The sequence below is a fragment of the Malaclemys terrapin genome, chromosome 15, assembly GCF_027887155.1.
Source record: "Malaclemys terrapin pileata isolate rMalTer1 chromosome 15, rMalTer1.hap1, whole genome shotgun sequence".
Taxonomy (NCBI): Eukaryota; Metazoa; Chordata; order Testudines; family Emydidae; genus Malaclemys; species Malaclemys terrapin.
In genome coordinates this window covers 29,279,474-29,297,315 of record NC_071519.1, presented here as the reverse complement: position 1 = coordinate 29,297,315, position 17,842 = coordinate 29,279,474, and the positions used below count along the sequence as shown (strand labels likewise).

Genomic DNA, 17,842 nt, shown 5'->3' with positions numbered 1-17,842 from the left:
GTATACTGATGTAGCTTATTCCCCTCCCTTTATGGATATGACTTTACTAATATAAAACACCATTATACTGATTTCTGTGACCATATTAGAGGTGGTAGGACCTCTTTAACTATAGTGGTACAATGAAAACAGTAGAACTTGTGTGTGTAGACAAGCCCTAAGGCTATTGAAGGATGAATGTGTCTGTAACGTAGTGATGTGAGTGAAAACTAAACAAAGATGATTTCTGCTATATTCTTATTGCATTTCTGGGAATTATTGTTCAAAAATAATTTGTAATTCTAATTACATTATTCTCTGCATAACAAACTGAGTGAGATGTCAGCATGTTTGTAATGGGTTATGGTTAATACGGCAGTTCAAGCAGGTTGGTCTAGTTTCCTGTATAAAAGGTTAATTAGGGTTGTTAAACAAAGGAGAGAATTTGTTCACATAGCTTCACGTAGGGTAAAACCTTCTCCCAGAGGCACATATGCAGACCTATCTCCGAGCCATGTTGACATACATTATTACTTTCCCGTGTAAATGTTATTTTCCAGATAATGTTTACAAGAGCCAGAGGCTCTTGTAAAGGAGGCCAATTAATGCTAGATGCTGCTCTGTTTGCATTGCACAAGTTCACTGAGGGAATATTTAGGAGAAGCTTACATATTTCAAAAGCTGACCAGTTTAAAGGCTTGATTGTGACGCCATCCTTGGCTCAGGGCTGTGCATTGTGTTGCACACTAGAGTAGCACTGGAAGGCATAATGACTCTGAGAATCACAATCCTTCCTCCTCCCCCCCTCAGGATGGAAGTTATCTGTTATTGGCCTATGGCAGCAGTATTCCCTCCCCTTCTCTGGCTCAGCTGTGCTGGCCATGGCATTGGGGGAGGTGGAGTCAACATTCCATGTACTCACTACCCACCTACTCTGAAAAAGAAGTAAACAGGTGCATAGCCCCCTTTACTTCTGTGTGTTGGACCCAATGTCTGGTTAGCTCATGTAGAGGTGTAAAGAGAGTTCTTACTGGGTATGTAGTCCTAATCAAAATCTGGCCCGAACAAACCCCAATATACTTTGTGATTAATTCATTATGGATACATGATTGTCATTATAATACACAGTGCATTGTTTTGCCATTGAGTTTCTGTGCTAAAGTGCATCTGATAATATTAGCAAACTAGGGAGAAATTCTTCTCAGTGTAACAGTTCATATACATGGGAAGTTAAAGTCCAACATCAGACATATTGTATAGTTTATGTAAATATACTTGAGATGGACTTTAACTGTGTGTGTGTATTTTATTATAGGCGACAACATGTCTGGCTGAGAATTCTAAGAATTGCAGGGTTCCAGAGAAGCTGATTATCTGGCATTCGATCATGGCGGAAATGCCTTTATGGTTGCGTAATGATTCCAGCGAAATGGAAAGGTCACATTACCTGCGACTCAAACACGTACACCTGCAGGTATTAGAAAATGATTCCTCATCAGTTGCCAAAGTACTCGCAAAGCCCTTAGCATGCATGGGTCTAATTACTGTTCAACTCAAGATCTGAGTTTTCTAGTGTCTTACTAGCATGTGAGCCAAACAACTCATAGCCAGGTATTTCTTGCTTGATTAAAATGGGACTTTACCACAGACTGTAGAAAGGTATAAAAATTCATTTATGCCCTCACTTCTAGTAAAGGATTACATAAAGGCCTGAGAGATCTGCACAGGAGGTATAACCTCAGCCCTTGTGATGTAATAGGTAGAAATAAACAGGCTAGGTTAAGGGAGCTGTGGCAGATTTAATTCTCAGTTTCCATGTAATTGTGCATTTAATGCAGTGTAAAAACTGTGGTTTAGTCTCACTATTTTAATACTCCCAAAATGTGTGTGGTTTGTTAAGGTCAGGTTGTAAACTGCTTACTCCCACTGGTGTCCAGTTACTCATGTGAGCAACTGTTCACCAGTGAGTGGAAGGGCTCACACTCAGGCGATTAGTGAGCAGCAATGGGAACTGGCTGGCAGGGCCGCCCGGGGGGTGGGCAAGTGGGGCAATTTGCCCCAGGCCCGTGGCCCTGGAGGGGCCCCCACAAGAATATAGTATTCTATAATATTGCAACTTTTTTCTTTGCCCCCAGGTCCCCTGAATCCTCTGGGTGGCCTTGCTGGCTGGTTCCATAAAATATACATATTCATAATGAATGGCACGTAAAATTCAAAACCTGCCACTAAACTTCGTATTAATTGATAAGGCAGACTTTTCTGTGCTTAAATCTCTGTCACTAGTGAATGTTTGGATGAGGTCATATAGTAACCAGGAGACAATGGCATTTTGGTTCCCATTCTTCACTTCCGTCACGTCAAATGTGGTGGTTATTTTGGATATCTCATTGTATTCCAACTTTCAAAAATTAAAAATTAAAGCTCCTTGGAGACTTACGGGATCATCACAGTTGGATATGAATGACAAACAAAGGCATAAAGAGAGGCTGGATTTGACCCCCCAAAACAGACTCCTCGACGTGACAGTGCAGCAAGGCCTAGAGCAATGCCAAAGGGCCTTCCTGGTAGAGAAATTGGACAACATTTTCACAGACCCTCCTCCCCTGAGAGATGATATCTCAGACATCACATCCCAAACGGCTGACTCAGAAGATGAGCCCCAGAGAACGGCCATTGAAACAAAGGAGAGAAAGGGGGAAATGTCTGCCCCAGAGATGACAATGAGGAGAAATTGGATGACTTGGAAGCCAAAGCAAGAAGAAATAATCTTCATATTTCAGGCATCACAGAAAGTTTAGAAGGTAAAAACACCCTCACTTTTCTTCAGCAACTGCTCCCAGATCTCTTCCAGATAGACCCACTGCTTACTACTGCCCCCTTTGAGATAGAGCTCAGCAAGTGGGTTAAAAAAAAAAATAAAAAAGGCGGGAAAATGCTCAGCCTGAGGTTGTGGTACATAAACTGCTGAAATGCACGGATAAGCTGCTAGTAACAAAGGCAACTAGTTCACATTTGTGTGTTGAATCCTATTGTCCAGTTACAAAGACCAGGATCTCAGACCTGAACTGATGCATTTAGGACTGAGTCTTGCAGGCCCTTGAGTGCCATGGAACCAAGCTGTGCAGTGTCTCTCTCCTCAGGAGTGCTTAGAGGAGAGCTTGTAGGAGATTTAGGAGGAAGGGGGGAATGGCCAGTGGATCTATGAACTGTGTGGAAGCACGGTATCACAACACTGTGAGGGTGCGTTTGTGGTAGGGCACATCATATTATAGCCACTCCTACAAGCTAAGGGACTTGCTCTCTGTTCTGGGTGGAAGAGGCTTTCCTCCCAACATTTGCATGGTTCCCCAACTCAAAGATCTCAGCTTTACTCAGGAAATTAGAATTTCAGCCCAAATGCCGTCTGCCAGCCAGTTCCATTCTCAGTGCATTTCATCCTGCCCTTTCCACGCAGCTACAGAAACACACTTTGCTTGAATTGAATCATATTGTTTCCAAGTTTCCTGAATAACAAACAAAGCAGAAAACAAATATTGTCTGACAGCTCCAACAGAATCTGTATTAGCCAAGACATTAGCCTCCTCCCTGGCTCAGAACCTTGTCTTCTCTTACTCTCCATGCAGATGAGCCCATCTGCCTTCATCTAGTGCAGCTAGCTCTGGGGTGGAAAAGGAGGGAACGGGGAGCTTATGCTAAGGCTGTCTTCTCACAGAAATCCATGGGTAGACTTTTCCTCCTGAAAGACAGCTGCTATTCTAGAAGTGGCAGGGAGAGGTTTTTATTATCATTAACATGACTTCCCATGATGCAGAAGGTTTTCTAAATTAATGTAAATTCTCCTCTTTCCTGACTCGTCTGTGATATGAAAAAGTAAATCCTCTGTGCTAGTCAGGAAATTGTTTAAAAAAACACCATACCATTGGCTTTCGCTTTGCTGTTGTTTATTTAGGATATGGTATTTTTAAACTGAAGTTGGTTGCATCAGGGAGATGCTGTTTGTTTTGGCACTGGTCACTTGTCATATAGTGCTTGTACACCAACTGTTCTGTATACATTACAATGCATGGTCTCCAGGACATATTCCTTTTAGTATATTTCTTGGGATGAAAGGAGAGAGGGATCTGGATTCTCTGCTGAGAACAGTCCCCCTTTCACCATGTCGGTATTACAAGGGGGCCAGAAAGCTGCCAGATCTCCCCAATGTGGGATTTCCCAGCAGGCATAGTACTGGTATAGCCAGGTTCTACACCACCATGCCTGCAGCCCTTGGCATAGCACAGTTCCTAGGTGGGCAGTTCCTTGATGCGGGGCAGAAGCAGCCACTGTAGATGAAAGCACCTCTCAGGCTGCTTTCCTCTGGGCTGCAACTGGCGTAAAACTGATTCTAAAATCAGGGGACCACAGGTGGGGCTTCTTTGTTGCTGAACAGAACTGCATGCTGCTGAGAATGTGGGTCAGAATCTCTTCTCTGACATTTCTTGGTTCCACTCGCCATATTGCATGTTCCATCATGCTGAACCTAACGCCTGGAATAATGTCTCTCTTGTTTGCCAAGCACCCTCTCACTCCTCCATGAAATCCCTCCATTCTTCTTATCCTCCGTAATCCCCTCAGCCACCCTCTCCTGAACCATTACCCCATAACTGGTGAGTATTTGTCTAGTAGTCATAGGTAGACTGCAAGCTGTTCGGGGAGCCAAGAATGTGCCTTATCTCTTTTTGCAAGGTGTTATGAAAACAGATGGCACTATACGCGTATGTTAATAATATTTTCTGAAGATTACTAGACATCCGTGTGTGCCAAGGAAGCTACTTTGCAGATATCTGCACTCTAGCACTGCTAGGGAGGGAAGTATTGTATCTGCAAGGGTTATTACATCTGTGATTATGTGAAGTAGCTTCACTGCTGCTCCATGTCCTTAGAATAGGGTGACCAGATGTCCTTATTTTATAGGGACAGCCCCAATATTTGGGGCTTAGTCTTATATAGGCGCATATTGCCCCCAGCCCGTCCTTTTCCCCCCCCCTCACTTGCTATCTGGTCACCGTAGGTTGGAAGGGGAGGTTTCCTTCCTCTGGAAACCCAGCAGACCTCTTGCCTACAGTTCCCACAGTGTGGAAGGATAGACAACCTCAGGACATTGTTCTTACAGGAGACAAACTAATATTAAACAAAAAATCTCTGTGAAAAGAGACAGCTTTGAACTGACTCAAATTACTATAGGGTTCTGTAAGTCAAAGGGGATCATATTCACCCTGTCTTTTGTTTACACTACCAGTCTTTTTGTCCCAGTCCTAACCTCTGAATCCAAATATGTCCAGTTTTTAACAGTGCTGTTCTGTAGGTAGATAAATCCTCTGCACCGAATGCAGCAGTTCACCCGACTCTTCTTCAAGTCATAGCATGTCTGCAACAGTTTCATAATGAACGTCCTCTCTCCTGATGCAAAAATTCCCCAAAAGGCATTTAAAGCATTACATCTGATCCAGGTGCTTGTTTTGTCTCTTTCTGTGCTACAGATTGACTTTTGCATTCAAATGCCAGGCCCCTGCACTTTCTTTATGTCTTAAAGTAATACCGCGTGCTGGTTGGACTTATATGTTGCCTGAAGATGGCGTTTTTTTGCATTTAATAGTTTGGTTGATTTTGCGCTTTAAGACCTGAACCTATATTGCAAACCCATCTTATTTCTTCATTACAAAGTCATGGGAGAGGCTATTTAGTTAAGTTTGGAAAGACTATAGCACCTTTTGATGTGATCTTGTTACCTTTCCTAAGCTAAGCAGGGCTGCACTGGGACAGTTCTTGGAGAGGAGATCTACAAGGAACACTCAGGGGCGCAACAGGTAATAGTGTTGATGATTCAGTAAGCAGCAGCCTTCCCTCTGAATCAGTAATGAATCTGTACCAAGCATGGTGCCAAGGAGTTGCATTGCCAGAGGGTGTCTTTTTTCCAAAGAGATGTAAAAGAGAAATGTTGAGTCAGAACAACTGTGGTCATTAAAGATCCTAAACTCAACTTCTGTATGAATCAGGGAGTTAACATGAGTGGCCAAATTGCAATATTGGCAATTATGTACTGCCTCCCCAGATTCCCCAGTTAGACACTGTGTTCTTCACTTCCCATCAAACTACTGTGTTCTGTGCTGGTGTTAAAAATCTACCATGTTCTACACAGACAGGGTTGCATTTCAGTGGTAGAGAAAGTGAGCCCTTTATATCTCATATTTTACCCAATAGGATTGGTATGAGGCTTTATAAATGTTTGTGAAGTGTAGAGATAATTAGATAAAAGTTATAGAAGTGCAATATATTTTTATGAAAGACAATTCCTATTTTAAGCCTTCTTCTTTCCCAGGAATGCCCCTTTTGGCCTGATATATTTTATGTGATTGATCGTTAAAACAGCCTCTCCCTCTATGAACTCTTGCATTAGCGAAGTCTCTGGTTCCCTGAATCACAGATTAGTTTCTGATCTGAAGCTAGAAATTTTTAGACATGATTATAAAATACATTTAAGTGGGTGAGACAAGAGAGAGGGAAAAAAAATCTTTTTTAAAAGAACATCTTTCCTATTTCTATGTTCCAGTTCTTTAGGAAGTTCTCATGTAAATGTGAGGAATGAATAAAAGGAGCACATTAAGATCAGTTTTATAGCTTGAATTTCACATATTGTAAATAAGAACTACACTATTTGCAGAGTTGGTATAGGAATGTTTATAGGTTCCAAACAGATTCCTTGCTAGAGTGACTGTCTAAAAACCAAGACTCTCTGTTCAGACCAAAATCGGGTTTAAGAATCTCTCTCTTCACTTTTGGTAATGGTGGTATTACCCCTTTTTAATAACGATGAATTTAAGCAGATTGTTAGTGCATAAGATGCTCTTATTTCCAAGTTTCTAACTATCTTTTATTTTATAATGTAATACAACACTGATACCAATAGGTAACACAGTAAATACATGAGTGTGAAATTATCAGCATTTATTGACAGTGAGAAATAGTGGAATGTAATTCATTGCATATTAGACAAAGTTCTCACTGAGTCTTCATTAAAATACAGCCTGTAAATTATATATTTTACAATGGTTAATTCAGTTTTGAGCATAATATTTAATAAGTGATACAAATCAAAAGTTCAAGGTTCAAGTTCTGCCCTCACATACACAGATACCATGGAAATAAGGACAGTACTATGTTCTTATTGTACATCTTGCGTCTGTACTCTTTACACTTCTATCTGTGAAGTCCACAACTGATTTGACTCCAGTACAAAGGATCACTAATACAAGTTAAAATCTCTATTATTATGCTGCCTCATTTGTACTTTTTTAGTTATATTCCAGGATTTAAAGGCCATTGAAATCAATGAAAGGCTTTCCATTGACTTCGGTGGGGGCTAGATCTAGTCCTTAATTCTTATTTCTCAGTTTAATAAAGTGATACAGTATTCCTGAGTTCTATCATGCATGTGGTATAAGAAAATCAAGATGATTTATTGTATATAGTGGTCTCTGAAACATTCACCATGATCTTTTCTTTTAGAAAACAAACTAAAATTTCCAAAATATTGCAAATCCCTAGAAAAGCCTAATTCTGCTGGTAGGTTCAGGTTCTCTGACCCTAAGCCTAGGAATGACTCCTGACATCCTTCATCGAAGCTAGAGTTAAAGTGCAAACAATAGTAAAGACGGATGAAATATAATAGAAAAGAAACCAAATTAAGGAAAATAGTTCTATTTTGGGTAAAACTCTGAAAGAAAGACCTCATTCGATATCCCACACTGAGGAGATATATGGAAATCAGGAAGTGAATATTCAACATACAATATAATACAGAATAATTTATTTTAAATATATGCAGTTATAATTCTTATTCAGACTCTGTTCCTCACTCTGGGGGAAAATACAACCTGAATATAAAAAATCTTGATATAAGAACAGTGTTTAGCTGATTAAAAGGTAAGAAGTTTAGGACCTGATCCATCATCCATTGAACAGTAGCTCTCAGAGCTTAATACTCAAAAATATTCAATGAGAGGAAGGAGACCCTTTATTAAAAGCAAAATGCAAAGACATAATTTACATAGGGGGAAAATAGATCACATTCGTAAGTACTTGTTACCGGTAACCCTGATTCTACAATATCTACACATGAATAAAATCTCTCCCATTTATTTCAAAGAGAGAGGGATATATGAATTGATTGCAGAGGATCAATCCTTTTATGTGTTATATATTGCTCCATATGTAGCAAACAAGGAAGTTTCATAGAAACCAGCTAATTCACAATCAGAGTTTACAATAAAGTGAGACTAAATCTGGAGACAGGTATTGAGGTTTTCGGGAAGTAGTTACTAAGTCTCTAAAATTTCCTAACAGATCCCCAATTATTTGGTGATAACAGTTTTGATTTTTTTTAAATTGAAAAGTTACTTGGTATAAAGATGACATCCAATATTGTGAGTAAATATCTAAAGTTATATGGAAGAAATTTTTCTTCTGTTGATCGTACAAAAATTGATTAATGGTTTTAAAATTTCAGTTTTACTATTCCAGACTACCTACATATACAGTCTTCTACTGTTATAAACTCTGATTGTATCTTTAAAAAACTTGTCCTTAGTTGAAAACACATAGTCAGTTGTAGGAATTTTTTTCAGTGCGTGCCTTAAAAATCTGTAATAACCCCATCCTTGAAGTTCCCATTGACTTTACATGCCACTGCAGGTGCTTAGCATCTCTGAAAATTCAACTCATATGGTAGGGAATAATCTTGTACCGGCACTTAGCGGTTTGGACTCCAGAGATCTATGGTCAACATTTTCAAAATTAGACACCTATATTGTAATGGCTCAGGGTTCTGAGCTCCCACAACTTGAACTAGCTTCACAGGGAGCTGTGAGTGCTCAGTGCTTTTGAAAACTAGGCCACGTATTTAAGGCTCCTAGCGTTAGATGCCCGAGTTTGAAAACTTCTTTTGAGTATTTTCCTCTCTAATTTCGATTAGTCCAATTCTGGGCTCTTGGGGGGTGTTTTCATCAGCAGCTCAAGTTTTAACAAATTCAAAAGACTTTTACTGTCTGTTTTCTGGCTGTTCCTCAGCAACAGCTGCGGAGGATGAGATGGGAATAATGAACCTACTGGTACATTCCTAGAAGGCAAACAAACAAACGAAGCATTCAGTTGAATAGTAGCTGTCTTGTTTTAGTTATTCTACATTTTTTTCCTGCTTGTCTCTGCAGGCAAAGGTGATTTCAGTGCAGTGCAGAACTCTGGGCCTGATCCAAAGTCTTTTGAAATCAGTAAGCATTTTTCTCCTTGACTACATTGGCTCTGGATCAAGCCATATGATACTATCCTAAACTTACTCAAGTTCCAGGAAAGTGGGTGGGTGCAAGCCCACTCACAGCTGAAGGCCCCTCCCCCAGCCTAAGGGGAGAAACCACTAAGCTCAGGGTTCAACTACGTTCAGGGGACAACAAATGATCAAACAGGAACAGGAATGAGGGTTACAGGACCGTAAGTAGGGATCCGGGGTGGGGTGGGGGGAGATACTATTCTACAGGTGAGCATAGGGTTGCCAACTTTCTAATTGCACAAAACCAAACACCCATGCCTCGCCACTGCCCCGCCCTTCCCTGAGGCCCCACCCCGTCTCTGAGGCCCCGGCCCCACTCCCTCCAGCCCCCCTCCCTCCGTTGCTCGCTCGCTCTGCCTCACCCTCACTCACTTTCACTGGGTTGGGGCAGAGGTTGGGGTGAAGGCTCCAGCTGGGGGTATGGGCTCTGGGGTGGGGCCAGGGATGAGGGGCCTGGAGTGCAGGAGGGGGTCTGGGCTGGGGTCAAGGGGTTTGGCATGTGGGAGGGGGTGAGGGGTGTGAGTTCAGAGAGGGAATTTGGGTGTGGGGGCTTAAGGCTGGGGTATGGGTAGGCGTGAGGGAGTGGGTATGGGGTGCGGGCTCCGGAGGGGGGCTCAGGTCTGGGGTAGGGGGTTATGGTGCGGGAGGGGGTGTGGGCTCTGGGAGGGAGTTTGGGTGCGGGAGGGGGTTCCAATCTGGGGCAGGGGGTTTGGGCTCCAGCCGGGTGGCACTTACCTCAGGCGGTTCCCGGTCGGTGGCGCAGCGGGGCTAAGGCAGGCTCCCTGCCTGCCCTGGCTCCACTCTGCTCCCAGAAGCAGCCACCATGTCTGGCCCCTAGATGTAGGTGCGGCCAGGCAGCTCTGTGCAGTGCGTGGCTGCTGCGCCCGCAGGCACCGCCCCCATAGCTCCCATTGGCCGCGGTCCCCGGCCAATGGGAGCTATAGTGCTGGCGCTGGGGGCAGGGGCAGCACACAGAACTTCCCTGGTTGCCCCTGCACCTAGGAGCCGGACATGCCAGCTGCTTCCAGGAGCCACGCAGAGCCAGAGCAGGCAAGGCGCTGGCCTTAGCCCTGGTGCACCACCCACCAGACTTCTAATGGCCCAGTCAGCGGTGCTGACCGGAGACACGAGGGTCCCTTTTTGACCAGGTGTTCTGGTCGAAAACCGGACACCTGGCCACCCTACGTAAGCAGATTCTACACTAGAGCTATTCCGTTAGGATGCCCTTAACTATGCGGCACAGTTGCCTTCCTCAAAATTTACCTTTAAGAACATGGCCAGCGACGTTCGAAGATGAAGAGGAAAGAGGCTCAGACATTTCTGGTAAATATGGAAGGGTCCCGCCACTCAATACGTTCGGTAAGCCACAGTCCTGTACAAATGAAGCATCCAAAACAGTCAAGCGTTTTCACTCATCACCATGAACTCATTTCCTCACTATGGATACATTCAGGTCCTGACATGCAGGGGCCAGATTCCTTACTCTATTCTAACCCCAGGGGACAGAAGAGGGCAAGTTCAGTCTCTTCATAGATTCATAGATTCTAGGACTGGAAGGGACCTCAAGAGGTCATCGAGTCCAGTCCCCTGCCTGCATGGCAGGACCAAATACTGTCTAGACCATCCCTGATAGACATTTATCTAACCTACTCTTAAATATCTCCAGAGACGGAGATTCCACAACCTCCCTAGGCAATTTATTCCAGTGTTTAACCACCCTGACAGTTAGGAACTTTTTCCTAATGTCCAACCTAGGCCTCCCTTGCTGCAGTTTAAGCCCATTGCTTCTTGTTCTATCCTTAGAGGCTAAAGTGAACAAGTTTTCTCCCTCCTCCTTATGACACCCTTTTAGATACCTGAAAACTGCTATCATGTCCCCTCTCAGTCTTCTCTTTTCCAAACTAAACAAACCCAATTCTTTCAGCCTTCCTTCATAGGTCATGTTCTCAAGACCTTTAATCATTCTTGTTGCTCTTCTCTGGACCCTTTCCAATTTCTCCACATCTTTCTTGAAATGTGGTGCCCAGAACTGGACACAATACTCCAGCTGAGGCCTAACCAGAGCAGAGTAGAGCGGAAGAGTGACTTCTCGTGTCTTGCTCACAACAAGGGGGAGGGATAGCTCAGTGGTCTGAGCATTGGCCTGCTAAACCCAGGTTTGTGAGCTCAATCCTTGAGGGGGCCACTTGAGGATCTAGGGCAAAATCAGTACTTGGTCCTGCTAGTGAAGGCAGGGGGCTGGACTCAATGACCTTTCAAGGTCCCTTCCAGTTCTAGGAGATGGGATATCTCCGTTTATTATTATTATTATAACACACCTGTTAATACATCCCAGAATCATGTTTGCTTTTTTTGCAACAGCATCACACTGTTGACTCATATTTAGCTTGTGGTCCACTATAACCCCTAGATCCCTTTCTGCCGTACTCCTTCCTAGACAGTCTCTTCCCATTCTGTATGTGTGAAACTGATTTTTCCTTCCTAAGTGGAGCACTTTGCATTTGTCTTTGTTAAACTTCATCCTGTTTAACTCAGACCATTTCTCCAATTTGTCCAGATCATTTTGAATTATGACCCTGTCCTCCAAAGCAGTTGCAAACCCTCCCAGTTTGGTATCATCCGCAAACTTAATAAGCGTACTTTCTATGCCAATATCTAAGTCGTTGATGAAGATATTGAACAGAGCCGGTCCCAAAACAGACCCCTGCGGTACCCCACTCGTTACGCCTTTCCAGCAGGATTGGGAACCATTAATAACAACTCTCTGAGTACGGTTATCCAGCCAGTTATGCACCCACCTTATAGTAGCCCCATCTAAATTGTATTTGCGCAGTTTATCGATAAGAATATCATGCGAGACTGTATCAAATGCCTTACTAAAGTCTAGGTATACCACATCCACAGCTTCTCCCTTATCCACAGGACTCGTTATCCTATCGAAGAAAGCTATCAGATTGGTTTGACATGATTTGTTCTTCACAAATCCATGCTGGCTGTTCCCTATCACCTTACCACCTTCCAAGTGTTTGCAGATGATTTCCTTAATTACTTGCTCCATTAGGTTTGTACCTTTTTTGGTTGGGCCACCTACATGCACAGCCAGAACCTCAGCCATTGTGTTTATATATATGGTGTTTTCTTTATTGGATATTAACTCTATATATCCTCTGCAACTATCTTTTCACCAAGTTAACCAAATTACCTCCTGAAGAAAGTCCTCCCTTTTGGGGCCATGAGATTGGAGGAAACACATCATCTCCTTATTTTCCTGGATTTTTAGAAAGTGAGTTGCAGTTTGACACGATTTTGGTTTCTATGGAAAAAAGGAATCTAAAATTAAGGGAGGGAAATGAAACCCGCCCACCCACCCACCCACCCACAAAAACAAGTAAACAAGTCATTTACCCGGAGACTGACACTCACCTGCAGCCCAGGGTTTGCTCCCATTTGTAATAAACAATTAATTCCCTCAAGAATTTTATCTTTGCGCAGTTGCAAAAACTTCCGCATGTCACTGTGGTTGATGACTTTTTGAGACTCCCTCACTAATGCAGTGTGAGCAAGAACTGCACAGTGTAATGGTGTTAAACCTGAATAGGAAGAACCACAATGACATCAGACACTTTCTGGGGACTAAATCCAAATGATTGGGTATTTTGGTTTTAACAAAAACACCAACAATTAGATAATGTTCAACTCAAGCTTTCTTCCCAGGCTTAGCTATTCCCAGGGGGTCTTCCCTCAGGACTGCTCAGCCCTCACCCTGGGGCTTCTACCTGTAGAGAACCACTTCTACCTTTTTTATATCCCACTGGCATAGCAAAGCACCAGCCTCAGTGAGCTGGAAGAATTCAGCCCTTCCCAGCAGGGCGTTGCTGGCAAATATTGCCAACTTGATATTTCCAACCTAATTTCTGGGGTTTAAAATTACTTAGCCTAGAGTAAAGCCAGAGTTTGGAGCCTTAGAGAACTCTACAGTAGGCTTAATTGTAGTTAAAATGGCATCTCTTACCATAATGGTCAGTTAGATCCACTTCCACATGCATGCCGCCTTCTTTACATTTTTTCAGAACCTGAAAGGAGGAGGATGCAGAAATTGTAAATATTGTTTGTGGCCTCTGGGCACTGCTACAGTACAAGAAAACAATAACAATAGTGACCCCAGTTCATCTCCGGTGGCATGGTTTCTCATATATAGAGAGTCGTCTCACATTTTGCATGGCATAATATGCATGCGTTTCCTGCAAAATGCAGGCAGAAAAATCCAGTGCATATGATAGTGTAATTACATGCGTCTGACGAAGTGGGTATTCACCCACAAAAGCTCATGCTCCAATACGTCTGTTAGTCTATAAGGTGCCACAGGACTCTTTGTCTCTGTAATTACACTGTATCTCTAATTAAAGCTCTACTTACATCCAAAACTCTTAAGTACCCGTTCTCTGCACACAGATGGAGTGGTGTTTTCCCTAAACTGTCCTGTTCATTGACATTGGCTCCCAGAGAAATCAAATCGTTGACCATCAGGTGCTGGTTCTTTTCAGCAGCTAGATGTAATGCAGTCTAATGATAAGAGAGAGAGAGAGAGAGAATTTACAGTGGAATAAATGAAAAGTCTTTAAGCAGCAGGGATTAGCAGCTGGGGAAAACATTGGGAGTCAGGACTTCTAGGGTCTATTCCTGGTTCTGGGATGGAAGTGTGGTATACTGGTGGAGGGGCGTGGTGTCCTAGCTCAGCCACTGACTTGCTGTGTGATCTTCTGCAAATCATTTCACCTCCCTGCACCTCAGTTTCCCCATCTGTAAAATGACAGTAGTAATACCTGGCTGACTGGGGTGTTAGGAGTTTAAAATCAATGTTTGGAAAATGCTTAGAGATCCTTTAATGTACTAGAGATGTGCCCGATTTTTTTTCCTGTTAGTGTCATACCCGTTTTGCTGCATCCTTCTCATCAATTTTGTTTAGAGATGCAAATCTCTGTGCAAGTGCATATGTCAGTGCTCTCCTTCCTTGAGTGACAGCCTTGTGCAGGAGCCTGGAATAGGACAAGGTTTGTAATGCATTAGAACATTCAGCAAATGTGGGCAAGGTTTCTAAAATAACCACAGGGGTGGTATCTTAAAGCAAAAGGAACCATTTTTTTCAGTGTGTAAAATAAGGCATCAAAAACTTTGGGGACAGTTTGGTATTTCAGTCATTTATTCTTTACTCTCTATTAGCTGAGCAGGGCCGGCTCTAGGTTTTTTGCCGCCCCAAGCAAAAAAAATGTTGGCTGCCCCCCATCCCAGCCCTGGGCTCCCTGCCGCACCCCCCTGCTGCCCCAGCCCTGGGCTCTCCCCACCCACTCTGCTGCCCCAGCTCTGAGCTCCCTCATGCCCCCCCACCATTGCCCCCCACACACACTTCCTGCTGCCCCAGCCCTGGGCTCTCTTCCCCTCTCCCCCACCTGCACCCTCCTTCTGCCGCAGCCCTGGGTCACTGGTAACTCGCTCCCCCGGCAGGTCATTCAGCATGAATTTTAGATGTGCACAGAACACAGAGAGGATTGGTTCCCATATGGTTACAGAACTGCAGTAAAGTGGAACAATTTTCAGCTTGTGTGATTGGAGGATATCTGGATGCATATTATAAGACTGTCCTACATAAATGAGGAAAAGTTGAGGTGCCTTTATTATTCTTTTCTTCCACTCTTTCTTGCTATGGGGAATTTGCCAATGCAGTATCACTGTCTTCCTTTTAAACAAACAAACAAACAAACAAACAAACAAACAAACAAACAAACAAACACAAACAAGGCAATGGCTGTTGAAAATAGCAATTCCAGTCCTAATAACCACTGGGAAGCATTTCTTGCTCAGTTTTATCCTCCTTTTTCTACAGCAAGTTACAGTGGATCAGTATATTTGATTTGGGAGAAATGAAGTAACAGCTGCCCAAACTGAGCTTGAGCACTCCTGAATTTTGAGGTGTTCAAATCTGGAAGGCAGGTGCTGGGGGGAAGCGGGGGAAAGGGAGCTGTGGCTCCACAGGGGAGCACGGCAGCATGTATGCAGCAGTGTGTCTGGCGCTGCACGGAGCCAGACATGCTGGTCTGAGTGGCACGGTAAGGGGGTTGGATGGGGCGGAGATTTGGGGGGCAGTCGGGCAGGGAGACGGTGGGGTTAGATGGGTCAGCGGTTTGGGGGGGCAGTCAGGGGACAGGCAGCGGTTGGATAGGCATGGGAGTCCCAGGGATTTGTCAGGGGACAGGTAGGGGGTGGGGTCCTGGGGGGAAGTTGGGGGGGTCTCAGGAGGGGGCAGTTGGGGATAAGGAGAAGGGAGGCTTAGATAGGGGGTGGGGTCCTGGGGGGCAGTTAGGGGCAGGGGTCCCGGGAGGGGGTGATCAGGGGACAGGGTGCAGGTGGGGTTGGATGGGTTGGGGTTTCTGTGGGGGGCAATCGGAGGAGGTGGATGGTGGCAGGGTGGGGCTACCCTCCCTGTGGACTGTCCTATTTTTTGAATGTTAAAATATGGTATCCCTGCCCTTCAGAGTACAGCTCTCCATTCATAGCAGGCTGCAGCATGAGGTCTCAGCTACCTCACTCCCTCTCCCTCTTTTCTGTTGGTAGTGGCCAAGGGAATGCTGGGAAATGTAGTTCTTTCCCTGCTCCAGGGCTGGCTCCATAGGCAGGGAGCTAACCAAGGAACTACAGCTCCCAGGGCCCCCTGTTGGTTCTCAGCTCCCCTACTGGATCCCTGCCGCCCCTGCAAATGGGCTGCCCCAAGCACGTGCTTGCTTTGCTGGTGCCTAGAGCTGCCCCTGTAGCTGAGGGGGTGAGGGAGGGCACACACACTTTGTAGGTCTGTAGGCTGAGATCACTGCACATACAACGGGCTAGTTGCATCCCTCCATTTCACTCCACAAGCTCCCCGTGCACCTGTCTCTCATCATCTGTATTTCAGAGATCCCCCCACAACATCCACCCTGCCAGGGGTTGTGTATACACCCCATTTCCCCATCCTCCCTTACCAGGGTTCTCTGTAGGGTTGCCAGTTTTGGTTGGACGTATTCCTGGAAGTTTCATCACACAACATAATCTTTAATGAAAGATTAATCTTTAATTCCTGGAGACTCCAGGACAATCCTGGAGAATTGGCAATGCTAGTTCTCTGGTATGGGACAAGTGGGGAAATGTAGAAACCCTCCTGACCAAAACCGAAAAATAACTTCTAACTCCAGCTGCAAAACAATGTTTCTCTTTTTAGGTGAAATTCACCCCTCTGCAGAAGCAAGCTGGGAATCACACCCTTAGCTCACCGTGTAAACTTAGCCTTTGTGTAGAACAAATAGATCCTAGTACATGCATACGGGTATTGGCATACCCAATCATTTTATTTTATTTATTTCTATCATTTTATTGCTGTATTCAGGATCATTCTTCAGCATAGCACTTGGTCCACTTATTACATTTCGTTTCATATAATGTTGCAATCCTGTAAAATGAGATTGTGTTTGGATCCCTTTGCATTTTAAAGACAATCAAGACGTCTCATCCCTGCTGAGACTAGGCCAGTTTTAAGAAAGACCACTTCTGTTTTATATCAGCTTCCTTAAACTGGCTGAGCTGTGAAGGAAATCAAGTGGTTGGGGTTTTTTTGGGGTGGGGTGGGGGAGGGATTGTTTGTCTGGGTAAACAAATATTTGCTCTTTAAACACAGTTTATTCTAGTGAAATGGGATCAATAACCTTGTTGTCTTCAAGTCAGTTCCAGTGAAGCAGGCACTCCCAATTCTTTGGAAGTCTGCTGCCTGCACACCACATAAAAACATACGTACGTTGCTAATCTCCTCACCCATTTTTATTGCCAGCCACTAAAAATAGCAATTATTCATAGACTGTTTGCAGACTGGTAAACAGTGTTAAGGAGTTTTATTATTGCAAATCAGTTTCTCAGGAGCATAAAGTAATTGTTTCAGAACAGATGCCTTTGATTACATTTTCTTCTAGCAGTTCAGTCCTTGGCCTTATTTACACAGGGATGCTGTCCTGATTTCAGTTGTCAGTGGCCAGAAAGTGGGCTAAATACACCAGTGCAAACCTCTAGTGTGGACAGGCAAAGTTGCTATCCGCACTGGTAGAACTTGGCCCTACCTAAAACCAGGTCCAACTGCACTGATCCAAATTACAGTTTGCACTGCCTTCACTCAGGCTTTGTCTATGCTACAAGTGATACTGTGGGTCAACTGCAGCTACATTGCTGTAGTGTAGATGCTTGCTACAGCAACAGATGGTGTTTTTCCACTGCTGTGGTACATCTACCCTCTCAACAGGCAAGGGTGGTGTCTATACCGCGACTCAGTTTGGCTCAACTATATCTCTTAAGGGAGTGAATTTTTCACATCCTGACCAACAAAGCTAGGTCAACCTACGTCTTAGGTGTAGACCAAACCTAAAGGTTTGCACAACACCAGTGGCTGGAATTGGATCAACTCCCCTTTGTCAATAAGGTTTCAGAAAAGAG

The 17,842-nt window shown here is 44.0% G+C and overlaps 1 protein-coding gene across 3 annotated transcripts in view; it reads right to left on the bottom strand.

Annotated features, from left to right (window-relative positions):
* Positions 1–6,948: 6,948 nt before the first annotated feature.
* Positions 6,949–17,842, bottom strand: part of LOC128823276 (NF-kappa-B inhibitor zeta-like) — a 32,855-nt gene continuing 21,961 nt past the window's right edge. For all 3 annotated transcript variants that reach the window (XM_054005499.1, XM_054005500.1, XM_054005498.1), the window contains 7 exons: positions 14,271–14,376; positions 13,757–13,903; positions 13,353–13,413; positions 12,764–12,930; positions 12,543–12,653; positions 10,604–10,712; positions 6,949–9,133 (listed from right to left, as the gene is read on the bottom strand). In XM_054005499.1, the coding sequence (XP_053861474.1) occupies positions 9,120–9,133; positions 10,604–10,712; positions 12,543–12,653; positions 12,764–12,930; positions 13,353–13,413; positions 13,757–13,903; positions 14,271–14,376 (715 nt within the window). In that variant the 3' untranslated portion in view covers positions 6,949–9,119. The remainder of the gene's footprint in view (positions 9,134–10,603; positions 10,713–12,542; positions 12,654–12,763; positions 12,931–13,352; positions 13,414–13,756; positions 13,904–14,270; positions 14,377–17,842) is intronic.